The following is a 24,606-nucleotide window of genomic DNA, read 5'->3' as shown; positions in this document are numbered from 1 at the left end:
TGTATGGTTCAGGGCATATTCTCGAGGCCAGAGTAATCCTATAAAAAAGCCACTGACATGACCCCATTGAGTCCAATCAGTTGCACCAGGCTTTTTTCTCAGCCTACATTCCGAGAAGTTTTTGTCCTTGCAGGGTGTCCTTTGGCTTCACACCCAGATTGGCCCTGCCCTACCTAATGAGCGCTGTCTGCCTGCCTTTCGTTCAGCAGCTGCCTTCCACATGGAGCAATGACCTGTGTGGCAAGGGGCATCTCCCCTCTCACTGGTGAGGGGCGGGAACTATGAAGTGGATTTTATGGACTCATCTCTCTGGCTCTTACTTCCAGAAAAAAAAAAAATCATTTTTAGACATTTGGAATGAAATACTTTTTTCGCTGTAGTCAATCAAACACTTAAAAGTTGAGCATTATGGAGAAGTACTTGCTCAATATCTAATACTATCTAACCTGAACATCCCCTCCTTTGTACAACTTTCCTGACCTTCCTCCTTGCCCCTTGCACCAGTACAAAATTAAACATGCACAGTAACACACACACACACACACACGAGTAACCACAACTTTTTTTTTCGCCACTTTGCATATTGCATATAGTGTAATTTTTAGTGCTTTTCCAAATTAAGGAAATAATTGAGGTCATATTTACTTTGCAAAGTAGACATCTAATTATTTAAAAGAAAGGCTTATATTTTGTCTATTTCTGCATTCTCAGGGTTTAAATAAAAGTCTGTTTAGCAAGGTTGTCTCTGATAGAATTATCATTTAATTTACAGTAAGGTCTCTGGTTCATTTTTGTGCTTAGGGGAGTAAGTTTACATTGTAGTGCATTGCCCAGATTGTCCAGGTCAAGCTGCTTAAAACTTTCAAAGTAACTTACTCTTGACACTATTTATGATGTGAAAATACTATTACTATTTCAGTCATTGGACTGAACCATTGCCACTGAAGCCTGATGTAACTTACATACTCATTAACAAGGAATATACAGATAGCCGCTCCAACACTTGAAGCATTTGAATGGACTTCCATTTGTAAATGTTCTGGCATAAATACATTGAATATATTTCATTATAATAAATTTTTAAATTAGATAAATTATAACATTTTAAGATTAAGAATATTGGCTAAGATGTGATTAGTTAGCCTGTCTTTATTCAAATTTTCTAATATGCATTAGTTCCAAGTTCTCTATTACATCTAAATATATGTGATCAAAGATATGTCTCTTTCTAAATAAGAAAAACTTTGTAACTATACTATAAATCCAGTGATTTGAGTACTCTCTCTAGTTTTGTCTTAGCTTATGTACATTAGTAGATTAAGCAGACTTAAATGTGGCTTGATTTGATTGAGACTATAGAAATAGAGTCAGAAGAGGCAGACATCAAGTACGTGACTAAATATAGCATCAGCACTAAACAGTGGCCTCTGAGCAGATTGGTGTAACTTATATTTCGCAGTCTTTGAGACTTCACTCTACCTTTAGTATCTGGCAGTGCCTCCATGTAGTAATAGTCCTCATTTTATTTTTCTCTCTTCCTCTTCCCTACACACCAATTTAAGGTTAGAAATGTAGCTCTGTTATACTACCACCATCATAACAGTTTCTTAACTCTCTCCTCTTCCTCTTCCTTCCGCCATCTGTATTGTTATTAACATAATGTTACGTCATAGAGATTATAATTTTTTACATTATGATGTTTCTTTTCCTAGAATAATTTTTTTTTTACATTTTTAAGCAGGAAAATAATTTTATTTATAACAATTATTTAGCTTTATAATAATCATTGTAACTATTTCAGCTCTCACTACCAGTCTTTTTTTTTTAATTTTTAATTATGTTTATTGGGGTAACATTGGTTAATACAATTATATAATTTTCAGGTGTACATTATCATTTGATATCTGTATATTCTATTGTATGTTTACCACTCAAAGTCTAGTTTCCTTTAGCTGCCATATATTTGATCCCTTTACCCATTTTACCCTTCCCCTAAACCCTATATTTGACTCCCTTTACCCCATCTATCTTCCCCTTCTTCCCACACCCCACTAGTAACCACCAGTCTATAGTCCATGTCCATGAGTCTCTGTTCGTCCTGTTCATTTGTTGCTTTTAGGTTTATATCCCACATAAAGTGATATGATGTGACTTTCAACTTTTTCTGTCTGGCTTATTTCTCTCCTCGTGATTATCTTGAGGTCCATCCATGTTATCTCAAATGGCAGTATTTCATCTCTTCTTATGGCTGAGTAATATTCCATTGTATATATGTACCACAGCTTCTTTAGCCAATCATCTGTCGTAGATACTTTGGTTGCTTCCATGTCCCGGCCACTGTGAATAGTGCTGCTATGAACATCAGTGTGCAAATATCTTTTCAGATATGTGTTTTCAAGTCTTTGGGGTAAATACGCAGTAGAGGGATTGCTGGATCATATGGTAGACCAATTCTTAGTTTTTTGAGGAACCTCCATACTGTTTTCCATAGTGGCTGTACCAACTTGCAGTTCCACCAGCTCACTGCCAGTCTTTTTATGCTGTCATTTCCCAATGCATATGTACTTAATTTTACTTCCTAGGCAATTGAAGTAGATGATGGATTTTAGAAGTAGTTTGGGTGTCAATTTAGAAATAGTTTTAGGATGGCCAATGTGCAGGATATGCTAATAGATTAGATGAGAATTAAAGAAAAAGAAGGTAAGAGGTCTTTCAGGACCTGTGTACTCCATTGGATTGTAATGAGAATCAAGAAGTCAGGTAGTTGAAGTCACTTTAAAGATTTATAAATTACATGCAATGCAAGGTGTGTTAGTGTTCATACCTTTTTAAGAACTGAAATTTTAACCAATGAAATAACTACAATGACCAGTGAGAAATAATGAACAAGTCATTTTAGACCTCTGGAGCTCAGTTTTTTCCCTCGTAAAATGGATAGGTATGCAAATAAGTGAAAGGCCATGTTTTCTAAACTCGTATAATTCCAAGAAATAATGAAATAATTCTTATTTAAATAATTTCCTCTCCTCAAAACGAGCTACTTTACTAAGAGTTGCCACTGGTTTCAATGAAGGGAGAAGAATACCAGGTTATATTTTATCAGTTATATTCTGTCTGCAACACTTTCTGAAATATAAAAATGTTTAACCGAGATCATCTGACAAAATCAGTGACTTCTGTTTTGCCTCTAGTGTTAATTTTTCAGTGCTATAGAATATACTCTCGGAGGAAAAAAAATACCTCAAGGACTTAGAACCTCAATATTTAACCGCAAACACAATAAAGTTACTTAAATGGAAACTTTCCTACCCCTATGCAGTTGCCTTCACAACATCTATCTGGAAGGGACATTTCACCCAGTTAATTAGCAAGGCGAGTTTATAGTTCTGGGGAAAAAAAAGTTTATATTGACTTCAGATTTAAATAGTATTAATCTTGCCCATTCTAGCACTTTTGCAAATAATGATAATTAGACATGTGTGTTAGTAACTGATTTTTTAACGTTGTGGATATTTAAACAGAGCATGTGCATGTATGTGTATGTGTGTGTATACATATGTAAAAAATAGTGTAGGGTTAACTTAAGATTATAGGATCTGAAATCAAAGAAACTCCACTAGGCATATTATGCTGGGCAATTGACTTAAACTTTCCAAGTATCAGTTGCCTTGTCTGTAAAAAGGAGTTAATGGTAGCTACTGCCCAGGGTATCATGAAAATTAAATGAATTAGAACATATTAAGCATTTAGTACAATTTCTAATTCAAAGTAAGCACTTGAAAAATGTCAGCTGTTGTTATCACTGTTTTCATAGGTTTAGGATTTCTTGAAAATGTCATGCCTTTTCATTTTCCTTGTCCTTTTGAGATGGCCTATTTTTCACCTATTTTAATTTTCTATGAAGTTCTCTTAAATTTTAAAATAGCTAAAAAAATGTAGCAAATTTATAGCAATAGCAAAAAATCAAATATGAAAAATATTTTATTGTTGAGACAAAAATTTGCATGTCATTCACTGTTCGAAACACTATCTGACCTATTACTAGATTTATCTAAGTGTTATAATCCTCAATGAAGGTAAGTTTTAATGTTCTGTTCTATTAAAGAGTTATAAAGAATAATATTAGGTAAGGAATTATTAGTAACTGATTTTAAAAAGTGTTTATTAAGTAGAAGATATGTACTTATATGTACTTACTGAAATTTACCTCTTAGAAACATTTAATATTTCCTTATAGCATTCTATTTCTACATGTTTCCCTTTGATACAATTTGACTATGATCCCATAATATGTTTATAAACTCAATAGAAAATTTAATTTTTCTTACATTCTGTATTTTTGTGTTAGTTAAGACTAAATTTTTTTAAATTTCCAATTTACACATTTCTTTGTTTTATAACCTCTGCTTTTCAAAGTATCTGTAGAAAATTTTTTTTCAATTATTTGTTAGTGTCTCATCCGAAGACCTCCACGGTTTGGCCTGTGCTTTCTGAGTTAAGACATGCTCCCAATCTTCCAGTTAGGTCAACCACAAAAATTAAGATATGATAGAAGGTCAGTGGAAGAAATTCATATCAAAACAACTACTCACCATGTCATTATGACAGCCCGCTGTAACAAATGTGCTTCTGTTTTAACTTATGACAATTAATTGCTAAAAGTAATTTAATCTGACAGAGGCAGGGTGTTGAAAGGCTCTTGGAGATGTTAGAAAAGCGACCTTTCTGCCCATGTGCTGCCAAAAGCCATTTTTAACAAGGAGCTAAGGAAACAGTGCAACTTCTTTTGTACTTTGTTAATTAGTTATTGATTTGAAACAATGCACTTCCAAATACTGTTAAAGGAGTTAGATGCCAGCAAGGTCACCATGTGAGTCTAGTCCTGATAATATTTATAGTATATGAGCGTTCTTTGAAGCCTTTTGTTCTGTGATCGGAAAATTGAGATTGCCTGGTTTACTAAAATGACTACAGTTTTACTTTATCATTTATCTTTTCAGTTTAAAATTTTATCTATTAATAATCTGATACTTAAGTCATACTTTATCACATGATGTATTTCTAATATTCAAAATTCTCACTTGTGGGTTTAGTCTCAAATAATTACATATTCTACAGAGAAAGTGTATGCATGCGGTTTGATTAGTGATGCCAAAGAGAACAAGAAAATATTATTTTAGTCTCAAAAAAGGAAGCAAACTAGAAATTTTAGAATTCTTTTATTGAATGTACTAGTTGATCTCTTTTTTAAGATTTGGATATTTAATTTTAGTTTCAGTGTTTTTGTCCTGTTGCTAATAGAAGTTAAATAAATGTCCTATAATTCTTTTAGAAAAGTCTTCAGATTGTTTTAAATTTCACTTCTTAATAAAGCATTGAAGTGCAAATTAAAACTGAAGACCTTTGTACAAGTCAACTCAAGAGACCCTGTGGAAGATAGAAAGAGCAGAGGGAGAGTTAGGATAGCATAGGGGTTAAAAGTAGGGATTTTCAACTCAAACTTCCTGTGCTTTAATCCTGAGTTGCATTAATTAGCTGATTGAACTTGAGCAAGGTACTGAACCTCTCTGTGCCTTATCCATGTGGTGGGAACCATAACAGTACCTACCTCACAGTGTGATTATGATGATTGCATGAGTTAATACATGTAAAGTTTTTGATCAGAAGCTGGTAAATAGTAACCTCCTGATAAATATTAGCACTATTATTACTGTAATAATTAATAATAATAAAATACAGCCCCTGCCCTTATTTTTGTATTAAGAATGCTGTATTTTAATGTTTGCGGTTTTCAATAGATAAAAATAAATATCATTTTTCTCATTTTTTTCTCATATTTTGCTTATTAAGTAGCTTAAGGATATGTTTGCTATACATACAAAATATTAACAATAGCATGGTAAAGTTGTGCTCTGTTTGTGTTTTGTGATGCCTTTGTTTTAAAATAAAATCTGCTGATAAATGATACCAATTTATTTTACCAAAATGTGTTAAATTTTCAGTTTAATTGTAAGATGGTGAGAAATCTAGGTTTGTAGTATGTAAAATGTTTTTCTTAGGATGGAAACATTCTAAAATGCATGCTTTTTATTAATTTTTTTGTACTAATTGTGGCAAGTCGAAATTATATAGAGAGTTTAGTTCTATCTTTGTAGTATATCCAGCTATAAACAGCTATTATATGCTGTTTGCTAGCCTTTTTTTTTCATCTGTTCAACCTCTCTGTAGGATAGCAACTCTGATTCTTTTTGATTCCAAAGTTTTTACTCTGTTTTATCAAAAAAAGGTATAAATATAGAGGTCTCCAAGATTATAACTTCCCATGTACAGATAAAGAACATGAGCATCCAAGGGGGTCAGTGAACACTCAAAGTCATAAGGCTAGTTCAGTGGCACCATCTGGATAAGAATGGAAGCCTTCTAGTGTGTGTATGTAAATGTGTGTGTGCGCACGTGTGTGTGTGCACGTGTGTGTGTGAGAGAGCGAGAGAGAATGAGAGAATATGTTGTCTCTGGCAATTGTAAATAATCTTTCCAACTGGTTAACATGTGTCTCACAAAGTAGAAATATCAAATCATAAGCATTTACATTTTTATCCACTGATGCCTAACAATTGTCCTGCCTACACAAAAGCCTCAGCTCCTAGGGCCCCCAAGAAATCCCTACATCCCTGAGGATAACCTCCCTTCCTCCTCCCCCTAAATTTCTATAAACTGTGCTATGTAATGCCTTTGTTAGAGTATACTGAAAAAAATATAACTTTTTCTTGAGGACTCAGGGTCGACATACGGGTTTTTGTTGTATTGTAATTATAGTTTTAGATTCAGATACAGATACTATGTGACATACTTAGCTTCTGACTATACCATTTTTTCTAGAGAATGTTCTAGACTAAACTGTCTGAAATGTTTGGCATGTCTTCAGTGTGCTGTCAAAATGCTAATTACCTGTAGGGTTGTAAAATAGTCTTCTAACCTTATCCTCCCCAACACATGCACACTCATGTTCCAAAGGCATTTCTTTTGCCTCTCACTCTACTACTTTACTGAAGCATTCATTAAATGGCAGTAGCTAGATCAGCTTTGCTGAGTGAAATACATGCGTGCTTGTAGGCCTTGGCATCACTTTCAACCTTGCCACTCTGGTTTGTCCATTCATGCACCAATTTTGCCTTAAAATAGGGAGATTATCCTGGATTACTCGGGTGGGCCCAATGTAATCTCGGATTCTTAAAAAGTGAAAGAGGGAGTCAGACATAAGTGTCAGAGAGGGAGATGTGACTATGGAAGAATGGTCAGAGAGATGCAAGGCTGCTGGCTTTGAGACGGGAGAAGGGGGCCGAAAGCCAAGAGGGCGCCCTCTAAAAGCTAGCAAAGGCAAGGAAACGGAGTTTCCCTTAGAGCCTCCAGAAAGGACACCTTGATTTTAGGCCTGTGAGACCCAAGTCAGAATTCTAATGTACGGAACTATAAGATACTAAATTTGGGAGCAATAGAAGATTTAGACAGGTGTTAAATCCTGTATTCTGAGGGAGTACTTATATATCAATAAACTATCCCTCATCCAACTTAATGTTCTACCGTCCTTGATCCAGCACCTTCATAATTTAGTCCCATATGAACTCCCCTCGCCCCTGCCTGTAAGTATTGGCTAAGCCCTGCAATACCTTCAGTGTAGTCCTTTTCCTCCTTCAGGAGGCCCAGCAGTTTCCTGACTAGGTTATATGGTGGCTTAATCCTAGTTACTGGGCTAGAGCCAAAGGTGGAAGTGAGAGTGGAGGTGGAGGAAGTACATATCTAACAAAGGCAGTGGCTTCAGCCTCACCTTCAAGCTTGGGGAAAGCTCTAACTTTTAACTGGGAGCTGTGGGCTACTTTTGCAGGCCCTGAAGGTTCAGGGGAATCTGGGAACTTAAATGACCCAGTTTCCCCCATCCTATGTATTAGGTTCCCACTCCTTCTTAATCAGAGCCCCAACCCCACATTGCAGATATTCCAGAGCTGAGAGCTCTGCTTTTTTTTAAAGTACTGGGCCTGGTGGTTAGGTTCTTTTGTCCTCCTGCTGCAGATGAGAGCCTCTTCATATGCACACTTAGTCTTGTGCCAATTAATCACTCTCAGCCTTTCATTGCCTTTCTCCAAAGTATCTATTGTCTTTGGAAATAGCCATCCAATCCCATAGTTCCTGTAATGATGTACTTTTCAATACCAATACATGTACCTGCTGGTGTATTCCTTTCTACCAATATACACTTCCATTTATATCACTGTGAAAGTGTTTAACATTTGCAGTGCTCTTATGTGCGAGAGTTTATTTGTCTACCTACTATTGGCATTGAGGTCTTATTGCCAGCCAGCTGGTGAGTAGGTAATTTAGCTCCAGAATTTCTACTTTAGAGTCGAGTTTTTCAGACCATTCTCTGGAACCAGCTGTTGTAGGTCAGATTCTCTGAGAAACAGACATTTAGAAACAGAGATTTACTGGGAACTGTTCTTGGGCACAACCTGTAGGGAAGTGAAGAAGTCATTATTGGCCCTCACAGGGAGCAAAGGTAGTCCTATAAAGTTCTCTCAAATTGGGGCAAAGGAGCCAGGCGCTTTTTCCCCAACACTACTGATCATTGGAAGCTGTTACCCTCCAAGAAGGAAGCATAATCATGGATCTCTTCCCCTGAAATTAATAACAGGAGAGAAGAGTTTGGGGGATCCTTAGCTGCAAGAGCTATCAGCTATCAACGCTCAAAGCAGATGGGAGAATGAGTGCTTCGGTCTTGTGGGGGTGAGAGTTTGGGGTACAGTAAAATTACAATCATTACTGTATATATTCTTAAGTGATAAAAAGACCGACATTTTATTGACCAGTGTCACCCCAATAATTGTAATTTAAAAAATAAAGAATGACATGTTTAACGTTCAGAAAACAAACTGCTTCGTTCTACAAAGTTGTTTTTCATGTGAACCTGGCCCACAGTACATGCTATCTACATAAGCAACACTTGTCTCTTTTTCCTAAAGACCTTTAGCAGTTTGGTTCATTGCTACAAAGAGCAGCAGCCTCAGTTATGCTTACATACAGGGAAGGATGTTAACAGTGCAGTATAAGGTAATCAGGATTACAGTTATGGGATCAGACTACCTAGGTTTGAATTCTGGCCCTGCCATATACTAGCAATTTTCTTTAATAAGTTTCTTAATCATTCTTTGCTTGTTCATCTGATTGTGGGGATAATAATAGTACCTGCCTCGTAGGATTGTTGTCAGGATTAAATGAGTTAAAAGTATTTAGATCTGTGCTTGCCTCAGTATGTGCTGTTGAAGCAATATTATGATTGCATTATAGATTGAACTAAGAGAAGAAAGCCTAAAGTTCCTTAAAGTGAATGGGATCATCAGTGTTTATTTTGTTGGAAATGCTCAGGAGCATAGTTTTGGAATCTAAGAATCTCTGTCTGCCTTCCATTCCAGGTTATACTCGTTTTGTGGCAATTATGGCCCAATCACAAAGCATTTATCACCATTTCTGTAAATAACGGGCCATAATTATTTGCTTATCCATTTTTTTACTAACTTCTTATTAATTATTAATTAAACCCTATATTAATTATTTAAACTTTATATTCAAACAGATAAAAACAAAAAGTTTTATGTCAGCCCAATCTCACAGCCATTTATGAACAGCACTTTAACATATGATTTAAAACTCTAGGTAGTATAGCATAGAAGTTCAGATACTGGAACCAGACTAGTTTGCAATCTATCAGGCTATATGACCTTGAGAAAATTAATGAATCTCTGTAAATTGGGGTGTTTAGCATATCTATGTCATATAGTCATTGTAAAGATTGAATTACAGAAAAGATGTAGCTATTCCAAGTGATTAGTGTCCTGGGCACGATATGGTGATTCCTTAGGCTGAGATAGAGTGGAAATTGAGAGGAGTTTATGGATTCTAGAAATATTTTGGAGGGTAAATTAAGTTGGGTAAATGTAAGAGATAGAGGAAGATGTCAAGGATGATTTCCTGATGTTTGGCTTGAACAACTGAATGAATGGAGTTACCACTTAACTGGATGAGAAAGACCGGAGGAAGAAAATATAATGGGGAATTGGGAAATCAGTGCAGAGTTTACTTTTAGTTTACTTAATCAGCGCATATTAAGCTTAAAATATCTGTGAAATTCAAATACGTTTGATATGGTTCTGAATCCTGATCCTCTGTCAGTTATATTCATTATGAATGTGTTCTGTTCATAACCATTTATAATTTATTAATATAGCGATATTGACAGGTAATATAACTTTGAATTTGTCTTCAAGTTTGATGGTTGTCAATATTTTGACACCTAAAATGTAGAGAAAAATTTATAGTTTCAAGGTATCTCTAGTTTATGGATTCTTTTGTCTATTTTCATTGTTTAAGGTTATGAAATTGCCATTTTTAAGGTCAAAAACGTCTAGTATTGGTAACTTCATATGGTCAATATTTAGAGGCCAAATAATGTTTATTTTTTAAGATGTTTTCATTATATTATGCTATACTAATCATCATTAAATACAAATGCATATACTTTAAAAAAGATAATATGTTTCAGATATGCCAAAAAGAAGATAAATTTTTATTAGATTTATTGGGGCAACATTGGTTAATAAAATTATATAGGTTTCAAATGTGCAATTCAATAATACATCCTATGTACATTGCATTGTGTGTTCACCACCCAGAGTAATTTTCTTCCATCACCATATATTTGATCCCCTTTACCCTTATCTACCTCAAATTTTTAATCCAAATGATTTAACTGGATTAAAATAAAAAATTACATCCCATGTGACATTATAAAGTATATTTTATGCATAACTGTTCTTATAAATGCTTTGTTCTATACTAATGTATAATTTATATTTTGTTTGTTTATAAAAGAGTTAACAGAATAATCTAAAAGTTTAAAGCTAAAGCATAAATTTTTGTTGTGTATGCCTTTCTGGATTAGAGCCATATGGTCCTTGTGTTTCATTTCTTCTGGAAGGATACCCTACTGGCCAGTTCCTAAAAATATAAATTTTCTTTCATCTTATACCTGTGGATTGGTTAGGAGCAAGATGGTAACTTACATTTTTGTATCCTCATAAATCTATCTGACTTGGATATCTGCCTCCCATTTGGATTTTATTGAGCTGTATTTTACCTAATGAAAAGTCTTCGCTTTTTAAAAGAAATAACTTTGATTTGTAAATTTTGTCATAAAATTATATAGATTTTTATTAGTGTTTTTTCTCCAGTCAATGTCTCCAGCGTGAACAGCAAGTCAGTAGTAGTACTAAGGGCAGCTGGTGAGGCAGTGTGTGTTGGCGTGGGGGTTGACATATGTGATACAATTGAAATTAGTGACATAAGTATGTGAGAGTTTAAAGTTTAAAGTAAAAAATGGTGGATTTTTTTATTCACAAATTTTCTTAGTTGTTATACTTACCAATACAATCACAGAAAGATTTATAAGAAGTAAAATAAAACAATTTTGAAGTTTTGATTTTAAAATTAAGCATTTTAAAAACTTTTAAATTCATTAAATTTTCATTTTGCTTTTCCTAAAATCACTTATAAGTTTAAAGTATATATTATAGGTGCACTTATTTTATAACTTTGTAGCAACAGGTTAGCCAAAGAAAAACCTGTCAAATTTGGCAGTGGTTCAGAAAATATGTGAACCTGTCACCGTAAGCAGTCTCAAAGGGCGAAATGCTTTACAGGAGCTAATTAACCTTAGAAAATAATTACACAAATATGCAAATGTTGTTTAGATAATTCCATGTGTTATCAGCTCAGGTAGTCCATCATAAATGCAGACCTTGCAATGCCTAGGTAGTAGAATCTGGCATAGTTGATAAGGCTTTGGTTATTGCATCACTTCTGTTTGGCATTTAACAATTAATGATGGCAAGAGTACATCAGGAAATTCAACCTGTACTCTGAATACAGCCGAATTCCACAGTGTAAATATCCTATGCATTCTGCCACCAACAAACTGTAATTAATGGATTTACTTCCTTTCTTTCATGCACTTTGCGCTTTTGCAAATTCTAAAATCACCCAGTTTGAAGTTACTCAATACAAAATGCACTCTAATGTGAAATTCATGGAGAAACCTGTAGAGTAGATTTAGTATGTTTGCATTTCTGTAATTAATTCATACTGGAAAGTCTTTCCTATTAAAATCTGTTTGGTCTCAAAATACAATGCTATAATATATATCCTCCAGATTATGGTTTATAAATGTACAATGATTGTGGACATAATGTGGGCTGCAGGTTGGAATGACACAAATTTACCTTGGAATAGCATCACCTCATTTATAAGACTGGGGTTTTAGTAATTCAGTGTCAGAAATCTATATTAAAAACTACTTCAGGTGTATTAATTCCTGTGCTATCATTATTATACTCAACTGTTGTAGGAGGAAGTAAATATTTGGCAGAATTTATTACATCTTAGAATGATGGAGATGCGGCTCTCTTAAACACTGGATAATAAAAAGCCATCATTTTGTGAAAGCCTTGGGAAATAGTCACATAATGAAAGCCAAGTTTTTTATAGCTAAGGTTTATCTTTATTACCTATTTTTTAAAATAATATTTTGAATAAAACTATTTAATTGTATGTCACCAGTCCTTCAAAAAATGGAATTCACATAGCATCATTAACTTTCTTTTGATGGTTTGGGATCACTATTGTTCCTGTCAGTTACCATGCACCACTGCTCTCATGTTGCTGGGTAACAATCGTCTCAGATTATTGTGCTGTATGTGCTCTTCTAATTTTTTTGGTTTTTCTGTTTCTTCAGTTGTTATGAAACTTTCAGCTATCAATTCTTATTCTTAAACCTATTTGAAACAACTTTTTCAATTTTCTGCTTGTAAATACGTGGTGGTTTAGACCAGATCTTAAAATTTGTGAGATATGAAGGCGTAAAGACCTGGCTCAGATACTGATTCTCCCCAAGAAGCCAGCAGTAATCATTCAGTAGAATTTCTGATTTTTTTTATTGTTTGCTTATTTTATTAAAAAAGCATGCACTTTGTAGAAATTTTGGAACGTTCAGAAAAATGTAAAGAAGCTAAAAATTGAAAATATTCATAATCCCACAATCCATAGACAGCTCAGCTGCTTTTTAACATTTTTATTTGATTCCTTCTAGTCTTTTTCAAGCCTTTCAACATAGTGAAAATTGTAGCACATATAAAATTAGATGAAATGCATGTATTACTTTGTAAATTCATTGAATAACTATATAACATTTCCTTAGATAAAGTGTAATTTACTTAAATATTTATTTCTGCGTTATTGGACATTTAAGCTTTATCCAGATGTTTGCTGTTTTAAGTGAGACAGTGATAAACATCTTTGAGCTTCAGTCATTTGCCACATTCCAGATTATTAGAAGCTAGATTCCTGAAATGGAGTTTAAGCTTCTTTGACTTGGATTTTGAAACGCACTTCATATTTTGTCAACAGTATTGTTGCCGATAGCCCTAGCATTCTTAGTCATTTATTAAATGCCTATAGCATGCCTTGTATATATAGTTTGAATCTAAAAGTGTATCTTTCTTCAAATTGCTTATATTCTAAAAGGAAGGAGAAATGACATGTCAGATTAAAGATTGAGAAGAATAATTGAAATAGTGCAAGATTCCATTTGAACTATCATGGCTAATAGTAGAGCTAACAGGTAAACTTGAGCCTACAAAATTTTGCAGTTTTAACAAAGGCAGGATAATAATACATGTAAATAGGTATAAATACTTTCTACGTATTTCTTGTAGGATGATGTGGGTCAAAGGTTAGCAAAATCCTTTCCCCATCTGCATGAGAATCTGACTTTCAATTAACTTTCTAGCTCTATGTCACTGGAAGACTGATAAGATGGTGTCTTAGGTTGTGTTTCCCAGGTAACAGATTCTGAAGTTCGATGCAGGAAGTTTGTTGGGGAGTTCTTTTGGGATCAGTACCCACAGGGGAGAGAGAAAAAAGAATCTGGAGGAGCTGAACTGCAGTATAGTTACAGCAAAGGCCTCATCTAAATCTGTGGCGATCTCTGGATCTGGGATGGCTCTTCAGAGATGTCCTGCCTTGAGGCAAGAGATAAGGTCTTTATAGATCCACATCATCTTAACCAGTCATTGGATGTATGTTGCCTGAGAAGTGGGATTATAACTTTAGGCAAGATAGATTTTTTTTTTTTTTTTTTGCCTGTGAGCCATTCCTGGAGAGTTAAAGCTATCAAGTGCCAAAAATGGCACAGCTCAGGAAATGAGTACCATATAACTAAAAGAGGTTCTGGGAAGCATACCATAGTATTCACTCTAGGTGGATGGTTGCTAGGCAACATTGCCTATGGTAAACTGCTTCTGGATTAGAAGGAGATAATAAACTATAAATACCATAGCTTTGATCTTCCCCATGGTAGTAATTCTTGTAATTGGGCATGTCCCTTACAGGCAGGAACCCTGGAAGCCATGCTTATGAAGTTCTTGCAAGTATTGGGTATAAGACTTTTAAGTCAGTATGACTCGTGCATCTGCCCAAGGCGAATCTGATTCCCTCACTCCTGAGCTAGCACCCTATGGCCAAAGAGAGTAACTCCTGGAAGGCTATATGGTCTGCTACAGGAACTGCTGCAAGGCTCCCACTGAAAAGGAATATCTGGTGCTGCCCTGATGGCAAACTGTCATTACTACTTATCTCTTTGGGCCAATGGATGTCGTGTGGCCTAAATAGTCTTGTGTAATTGTTTAGTCATGCTTATAGCTGACCCCTATGGGGGTACTGTAGACATTTTTTTTTTTCAATTGGGTCTCACTTTTTAGGATATTTGGTTTCAAAATCTAAAACAAAAGAATAATTTGATGACCTTCAAGTCAGACTGAAGATATTTAAGTAGTCGGGACACATGGATACTTGAGGTTTCTTTTTTCCTACATGACAAGTCACTGTTAACACATATTGTCTCCACAAAGCATGGACAAAACGACTCAGATACAATACTAATCTCTAAAAACAGAAGTCTTTATATGTGATTAGTAGAAAGAACTGTTGGTTCTTAGCTCTCCTTTAGTCATAGATAGGTCATTTGGGCCTGGTTGGCAGTTTCACATATCCTATGAGTCACAAAGTTTTGCTAATTCTTCCCTTGTAATGACTCATTCTCTCCGTTCCTTTCCATTTATTCTGCTATCACCCTGAGTAGTATTTATAGTCTTTATCACTTCATATATGGATTACTGAACATGCTACCTCTGCCTTTTGGTTTTGTCTTATCTGAGCTGCATCAGATAAGAGATCCCAGATTAAATTCCATGATAGAGTTTCCTCTTGACTTTCAGACTATTAATGTGTAAACCAGACTTTCCTAGAGCCTAAATAAGCTCCCTGGAAATAGTGAGAAAGAAGGCTGAAAAGATGTTAGCTAAGAAGTGCCACTTATTTTATAGGCAATGGGAACCCTTTCAGTAAATGACCTTTCAGGCAGGAGAGTGGTCAGTCAGAGCTGGTCTTCAGGAAGATTGATCTGGAAACAGAGTAAAGACTAGAAGAAATGAGACTAGTTAAGAATCTATTATACAAGAACCCAGCTTGAGGTGGGAATGAGAAGGATGGGACAGATAGGATCTCAACAGTATAAAGAAAGAATTGGCGACTGTGAGAAGAAAGCGAGGAGGACCTCACTGAGTTCAGATCATATGGATTTATAATGGGCATGTTAGATTTGGTGTCAAGACAGTCTGTCAGAAATAAATACACACTACTGTTCCTTATATCTTTATGCAAACACATTAAAAGACCAGGATCGTGGCTTACTTCTTATCATCCTTACACCTCCACTTCCAGCACAGAGCCTAATGGGAACAGTAATCTAATCTCCTATATTTTTTTATTCTCTCCATATATAGAAGAATGTTTAGGACCATAACATGTATTTAAGATTGTTCTGCCAACTATCAGCAGGTAGAAACTGATATCTGTCTTTCTGTTTTGTTTTTACATTTCCTTCATTGTGAGATAAAACTAGGGTGACCAGGTGTCTGAGTTTTCTCTGCATAGTCCCATTTAGACCTGTTCGCCTACTACAACTGCCACAATAATACTCTTCTTTACTCTCAAAGGTTTGTACAGTAAATTCTATGGTCACTCTAGGCATGTATACAGAAAAGCACTAAATATGTATGTCAGTTTAACTATAACTATAAAGAACACACTGTGTAACCACCACCCTAGTTAAGAAATGAAACACTGCCAGCCACTAGAACTGTATTTCCCAGTTACAACTCGGTCTCTCTTCTTTAGAGTTAACCACTATCATGATTTTTATGATAACCATTTTCCTACTTTTTAAACTAATAAAACTAATGAAAGCTAAATTATTAAAGCCAAAAATGCCCTTTATTGATTTCCTTCCACTTATTATATTTATTTTGTATACTTTAAGTGTGGGTAATTTCATATTTATGTTACTAATAGTTATCTTTGAAAATATATTTGTATTTTAGTATATGACTACAAGGTTGTAAGTAGTCATCCTGAAGATAAATGTTGCATTTTCATTATTTATTTGTTACTCTAAGATTTCATGAACAAGACACAGCTCTTGGCCTCAAGAATTTGATAATCTAACAAGCAATCGCCATAGAAATCATGTAGCGCAATAATGTTGTGCAGGCACAAGACATTGTTGTAGGACATTACCTAGCCTTGGGGATGATCAGGAAGACTTTCCATAGAAGGTGATGTCTCATTTGAGTTTTGAAGATAAGTAGGAATTATGCAGGTGAAGGTGGTGGGTGAAGTGAGAGCACAGCACACAGGGGTCACTTTCCAAACAAAAGAAATAGACAAAAAAAGCATGACACAATTAGGTTAAAGCAAGATGTTCCCTGCAGTTGGAACACAGAGAGCATTCTCCGTGATCTCTCATGATGGGGAGAGGGTGTCTTTTGGCTCATTGTATTTTTCAGGGCCGTGGTGACAGATACAGTTTGAGACAGAAGGTAGATCATGAATGGACTCGATGTCTTACTGAGTTCGAACTTGATCCTGAGGTCAGTGAAGAAGCTTTGAAGGGCTCTAAGCAGGAAGTGAGTGATGTGGAAACACGATCATGTTTGGATTTTTGACAGGTTGTTCTCACTACAGAATTAGAGAGAAAGTATATAAATGGGCAATTCTAGAAGCAGGGAAAATGGGCTGGAGACTCTTGCCATCATCCACATGTTAAATGATGGCGGCATGAGCTAAGCTAGAGCAAATGAGAGTGGTGAGAAGTGGCTGGATTTAAGAGATAGTCAGGGACAGAATTAACAGCACTTTAATGATTGATTATAGGTGGAGTTTGAGGGAGAGAGAAATAAGAGATGATGTTCAGATTTCAGTTGGAGATGAGGGGTAAAAACAATGACATGGGTTTGTAGAGGAATTTTTAGCAGAGCGTTGAATTAGTTGAGTTTGAACTAGCTGTGGGACATACAGAAGGAAATGACCTTGTGTCTAGAGCTTTGGAAATTTAAGGGGAGACAGACATTAGGGAACACGAGCTTCTTTGTGGCAAGTGAATCCATTCATATGGACCTTAATATGATAGTATAAAATTTCTGAGATGGAAATTTCATTGTATAATATCATGACATTCTTAGGGAATTTAGTCTTTTGGTGTTAAAGCTTCCAAGAAATATTCATACAAAACATTTTCATGATCTGTTTTAATTTTTAGCAGTTTGTTTTTTAATTGGTATTATTTAGCTCTTTGGGGTTTTTTATTTATGTTTCACATTATCCAGGTTTTATTACAATATGTGCCAGCTATAGAAATAAACACAACAAAATGAAGTTATTATAGCACTTTTGAAATTAAAGCAAAATGCATACATTTATTAAGGTTTAGGAATTTAGGAGAAATGTAAAAGACCCTGAGTTTATGTCTCATAATAAGAGTTGTATAGAAAATTCTTTTAGAAAAAAAGATATATTTTTAAATAATATAAATAGAAAATACTTGTTGCTAATTTTCTGCTTATTTTCAGGATACAGAGATAGTTAAAATTTTATAAATCAAATAATTTAGATATATGTATAATATAAATATTTTCAGATACACATATAGAAATCATCTGAATTTTTTAGCATTATACTATATCATAAGAACACTATAATTTTCTGCTATACAATTCTGATGTACTTAGATATATCTTAATATCTCAGCTATATGCAGAATGCAATTTTTCCTCAAAAATGTGTTATTTTAAATATTTTGTTTCAGATTATAGTAGCAGTTAAATTAGCAGTAATTTTCTAATAATTTAATACTAATTTATTCTCTAATTTGAATTTTCAATATAGTTCTTTTGTATTGTTATTTTGAATAAGCTATAACTACCTTATTTTTTATGCTACATAAGCATAAAAATTTAATTTTTGATTACTATGATAGTAATTAGATACAGTATGTAATACATAATATTTGTTTTTTTTTTTTTAATAGGAAAATGGTTCTCCTGAAGAACATGCGATCTATGTGTGGGACCATTTTATAGCCAGGTCTGCAGCTGAGAATGTATTTTTTGTTGCTCACAGCTATGGAGGACTTGCTTTTGTTGAACTGGTAAGTGCACATTTAACTCTTTTTAATTCCCAAACTTCTTATAGGTTTATCTCCTTCATTCTATTTTTGTTGGTATCTTTAAATTATTTTATAAAGATTGAAAATCATGTATTTTGAGTAAATAATTTTATGATGTTTAAAAAGAATAAACTTCTTTTATTCTGGCAAAGCTTTTAAATGCTAACCCGAAAGCTTTTTGCCTGTTCCTTATTTACATATTACTTTTTTTATTCTACATTATAGCCCCAGTTTCCATACAGTTTATGATACTTATGTTTGCTGTTTTATATGTACACCATTGAAGCATATATTATCTGTTAAGTGTTAAAAATTTCAGGAGATCCTTTTGAATAGTCAGGAATATTTTGATAATCTTTGCCTGACTTTTATCTCTACGCCTTAATACTTGGTCAGAATCTGTATAATTAGTATTAAAAATACCAGAAAGCTTCTATTAAACTGTTTCTAAGCAGAACTCATGGCTTGGCTAAAAAAATCTTTGCATTTCAAAATAATATGATTCTTGGAGTTAATATAATAGATACATGATAGAAAAAATTGTCAAGATTTCTGAATTTTGTCTGTATTATATGTAATACTGCAAGTACCATACCTTGTGCCAATATGAATGATATGAAATATAATCAGTACTAACAATGCACTGTGAAGAATTTGTGCCTCCATATTCATAACCCCTTAATCACAGGGAGATACCAGTGCTATAATGAAATGATTAATTGGATTAAAATGCATTTGACACTTTTAAATCCAAATAATCTAAAGTGGACATTAAAAGCAGGCACAGCATTGATTGTCTAATTTTTATGTTTCTAAACTTTGCTATGTATTTCTCTTTTCGTGGAAGTTAAATATATTCCGATGGCCTTTTCAGCTTCCCCATACCTTATTGCTTACCCACATAATTTAGATATAAAACTGATGGTGACACCTGAGAATAATTTTGCTGACCTAAATTTACAAATGCTCATGTTCTCTTAAGATCAAAAATAAGTTAAATCATTAATTTCTTAAATTGATTTCACTCTTTAGAAATGATTTCAAGTACTTCTAACTGCTGAATTTATTATAATATATAATGGATATTTACAGATAGCTAACATACTAGTATGACATACTTTCTAAAATGTGAATGTTGTCTTTTAAATAGTTCTTTTAACCTTACAGATATAGATATATACAGATATATATACACACATACACATATATATAGTTTTTATAAATGTAGCTTATGTTTTTTGCAAGCCATTAAAGTTACTTAAGCATGAAATTTCATTGACACTAGCAGTAATAACTTAAAATATATCTGAAAGCCTATGAAACTAATCTAATTTCAGATTTCTATAAAACAAATTCTCTTTTTTTTTTCACTTTAAGACAGTTTTTAAAAATCTGTTGTACATCAAATGTGTAATTTAAGTGAATTTTGGACAATTTTTAAAGTGAACTTAAGATGCCAGAATAACAGATGACCAGTGTGTCAGTCCTATTTTGCCTGTCCTTCTTGTCACACACTGGTGGATATTTCTCCACTTTTGTTCAACTTTAATATAAAGCACACAGATGTTTCAGAACAAGACTTGACTTCTGACCTTGAGGCTATTAGGGTCAGGGTCCTCAGGGCCTGTGAAATTATCACAAGCTGAGCTAAAGTTTTTCTCCATCGCAGGAAGTAACCAGTAAGTAAGAAGTTAAAAAGGAGCTTTGTCAGAGAGACAAGATGGTCTCAGTAAGGGTCAGCTTCTGTAGTCTGCTATCTCTGCAGGAGGTGCATGCATGGGAGGAGGAATATAATATAACCACTGGCACATCACATATCTGTCAGGCAACACCAGGCCTGAGAAGTCTATTTCATGTAACATACCTTGTTTAGGTTTTAAAATATTAATGGCAATCATCTCAACTTCCTATATTTGCTACTTTTTGTGAGGTAACTTTGATGGAGGTATACAATGGGATGTACAGATGGTTGCAACTAAAGAAAAAGTGGTTCCTGACCTAATAGTATGGATTCCTCTCAACAAATATCATTGTACACTGATGAATTTTACCATAAATTTTGCCACAGCTTGATTAATATATATAAGTCCATTATTTCTACTTAATTTCAAGAGTTTTTAAAACATAGCATTGATGAAGAAACAAAAAAAAATTGAAATATTTTTAAACATTTTGGTTTTGCCTAAAGCAGAATTATATTCTTAACCTAGTCTTCCCAATATTCTTAGGGGAAAAGTCATAATGTTTAAAATATTGACAAATATTCTCTCAGGATTTTTCATCATAAGTATAATATATGAAATTGTTTTATTTGCATTCAAAATTTTAATATTAACTTTATAAGAAAGTAAATTGTGAAAATCTTAAATTATGGTTTAGGTTCGTTGTCTCAGTAGTACATTATACATATCAGCTGTTAAATCCTTTGAATTTCAGAAAAGTTTAACTTTTTAAAAGTTGTCATAAAATTGTGCTCCTGATTAAAATCTCTATGCACGATGATCGCAAGCATATACTGGCATAGGCACAAGCATACACACACACACACACACACACACACAAAACAGAATAGTCCTAATTTGTAACATTATGTTTGAATGCTTAGAGATTGTTTTTCTATCATTCTCATACAAATGCACATTCTTTTATTTTAGGTCATAAATTTTAAGAAAATTTACTTTAAATGTAAACTGTGTGGATAGTACAGTTTCAATAATACATGCAAATACTTATAGTGCTTTTGTTTGAAAAAAATGGGTACCAGTTAAGACATATTCTAAAATGTATCACCATTTCCTAAATTAAAATTGTTTATAATTGTAGTTTAAAATTAAATGTGCTGCTAATAGAGAGACCTGAAAACAAATTACTTTTAGAGCTCAAAATAGTTGTAGAGCTTTTATATTTTACTAGTTGTTTTTGAAAACTGAGAACGTAATTTATGATTTTATTCTACCTGGAAGTATTGAATTTCTCCTGAAGAATACATTATAGTTAAGAGATTTATTTTCAAAACCAATGTTAATTTTATGGTAGTAAATTGTAGAACCTGATCAGATCTAACCTTATAAAAACAGTATCTAGTTTACTACAATAAAGAGAAAAGTAATACTAAAAATATGCCTTTCACTGCTTTTATTTTCATCATATGGTAGCAGCTCAAGTTTCCAATTCTCCAAACTCTCTGTGATCCTAGTAAAAATAGACGTTGATACAACAGCTCTGTAGCAGTTCCAGCATTCAGTCATTAGAGGCAAAAAGGAAGAACTATTTATTTTATGAATTGATAATCAGCTTTTTAAAGTAATATATCTGCCCTGTGCTATCTTTTCTGTGTATTTAAAATAATGCCAATATAAAAAATAATGTCAGTATATAAAGTTACTCTTATTAAACCATCATTTACAAAGCCTTGCATTTCTGTGTTCTAAATTGTTTTATACAGGGATAGAATTGATAGTCATAATCAAAATGCATTTGCCAAATTCATTTAGGAAGACATCTACAAGTAATGCAGCTTGCTTTTGCCTTGTATTGGTTATTTAAATTTTGACTTCATTTGTTAGAAATTAATCGTCCTTAAAAAACAGTACAGTTTTAAGTTTTTTCACCATCTCTTTCACCAGCCACTTTGATGAGGTGATTCCATTTCTTCCATTGTTGGTCATTTCATAGTGCTTTGGTCTCGTCTTTCTAGGTGATAATTTGACAAAATCAAGCAACCTTAAAATTTTCTTTTATTTGGAAATTAATTAGCTTTTCCTGTCAAGGCCCAGTTTCTAATCTCAACTTACTTTTTCTATTTGCAGTGCTCAATAAATCAGTTTGCATTCAAATTTCTTATCCTTAGTTAAATTGAGGGTCGGTATATTTTATAAAACACATTAAACAATTGTAACAAATATTTCATTAGTTTATTGAAATCACCTCATCTGATATGAAATTAGTATTTTCTAATTAATTTCCTTTTTCATGTTATTAATGGTATATGCACAACCACCATTAAAAACATCACTTAGAAATGTGTGAAAACTGTTCCTTTTGAAAATATATCTCTACCGACTTTTGATTTTGGTTTCTCCATGCTTGTCAGCACTTGATTGGCACCTCACTTGCATGTGAATTAAGGAATGAAGGGGACTCTATTTTCCTGCCATTGTTCCATGCTGGGCTCCCTAGCCTCCAGGCAGCCTAAGCTGACCTTCAGCAGCTGATAGGGGACTATTTTTTGGAGGTAACTCTATGAGGACACTCAACCTCAGTCTACTCTGAGTTGATCTTTTAAAATTGCCTAGAGCAAGATTTGGATTTATATAGAAGAGAAAATGGAATGAGTCTAAAAGAATTAGGAAAGGTAGAATGGGGTGGGGCGGGGAGCGGGGAGTGATAAACCAAATAAAAATTGAGCCATAATAGTATCGAAATAATTCAGGCCAAAAATGCTTCTTACAAACCTACTTTGAAATGTAGGTAATTCACCAAAAATAAACTTAACCATTTGTAATATAAGTTGAATTTCTGAATTGGCTGCCTACCTGATACAAATTTCTCTCCTGACTAGATTTTTTTCATAAAGTATTTCTAGTTAACTCATTTTTTTATAGTATTAATATGTTTCACGGTTTTAAACTTTAGTACATGCTAATTTGCTTTTTTAATTTATCTTATATCTCTAAATATTATATTGCCCTTATTCTCCTTACCCCAAATTTGAGAGCAGTATATGATACAACCTGAGCAGCCTTAAATATCTGCACAGTTAATTGACTGATATATAGAATAAGCATTAACAATAACTTTTTTACTAATTAAATTTATTCATTCTTCCTACCCTCCATTTGAATATTGACTAATCTGCCTAATCAGTTCTTTCACATTACACAGTATTACCCTTTTGGTTAGTCTCGTATAGTCTCCTCTCTGATGATGTCCCCAGCTGTCAAGCTGACTGAGAAGATTGCTTCTCTATCACTCAGTCTTCAAAGTATAGTCTTCTCAATCAAAGAGGAAAATTATTATAAACCGAGATGTAATTGCATCCTCATAATGTTATGTGGCATCATATGGAATCAGTCTAGGAAACTTTCCACTTCATCCCCAATCATGAGTTTATCATTACTTTTTAATTAATAATTAACTCACTTTTGCTTGTTTCCATTTTTTAACTTTATAAAAATATTTTGAAATATAATATATATCTTTATTGAGATATAATTGAGATTTGTTGAGTTTTGTTGAGATATAATCAATCACATACTTTAAAATTTATTTTTTAATGTGTACAACTCAGTGGTTTTTAGTATATTCACAGAATTATACAACCATCACCACTATCTAATCTTAGAACATATGGACCCCAAAAGAAAGTCCATATTACAATCCTTTATTCATTTCTACTTGCATCATCATTTTACTATGGAGCTGTAAGAGTTGTTATATTCTGGATACCAGTCCCTTATCGGATACATGGTTTGCAGATATATTCACCCATTCTGTGGGTTATTTTTTCACTTTCTTGATGGTGTCCTTTGAAGTACAGAAGTTTTTTTTTTTTTTTTTTAATTTTTATGAAGTCCAATTTATACAGATTTTGTTTTTGCCACTTGAGTTAATTTTCGTACACTGTATGAAGTTCAGGTCCAACTTAATTCTTTTATACATGGATATTCCATTGTCTCAGCACTATTTGTTGAAAAGACTATTCCTTCCCCTTCCATTTGTGTCAGTACCCTTGACTGTAGATATAAGGGCTTGCTTCTGGACTCAGTTTTATTCCATTGGTATATAGTCCTGTCCCTACACGAGCACCACACCAGTTTGATTACTGTAGCTTTCCAGTAAGTTTTGAAATCGGGAAGGGTGGATCCTCCAACTTTGTTCTTTCTGAAGATTTTTTTCTATTCTACATATATTTCCATCTGAATTTTAGGATCAGTTTGTCA

At 33.7% G+C, this 24,606-nt stretch overlaps 1 protein-coding gene across 6 annotated transcripts in view; it reads left to right on the top strand.

Annotated features, from left to right (window-relative positions):
- ARB2A (ARB2 cotranscriptional regulator A) overlaps positions 1–24,606 on the top strand; it is a 356,272-nt gene that overhangs the window by 161,718 nt on the left and 169,948 nt on the right. For all 6 annotated transcript variants that reach the window (XM_039875065.1, XM_039875060.1, XM_039875062.1 and 3 more), the window contains one exon: positions 18,527–18,646. In XM_039875065.1, the coding sequence (XP_039730999.1) occupies positions 18,527–18,646 (120 nt within the window). The remainder of the gene's footprint in view (positions 1–18,526; positions 18,647–24,606) is intronic.

The sequence above is a fragment of the Pteropus medius genome, unplaced genomic scaffold (genome assembly GCF_902729225.1).
Source record: "Pteropus medius unplaced genomic scaffold, Ma_sr-lr_union100, whole genome shotgun sequence".
Lineage (NCBI taxonomy): Eukaryota > Metazoa > Chordata > Mammalia > Chiroptera > Pteropodidae > Pteropus > Pteropus medius.
The sequence above is the reverse complement of the archived record's forward strand: the minus strand, read 5'-3'. Positions and strand labels throughout refer to the sequence as shown.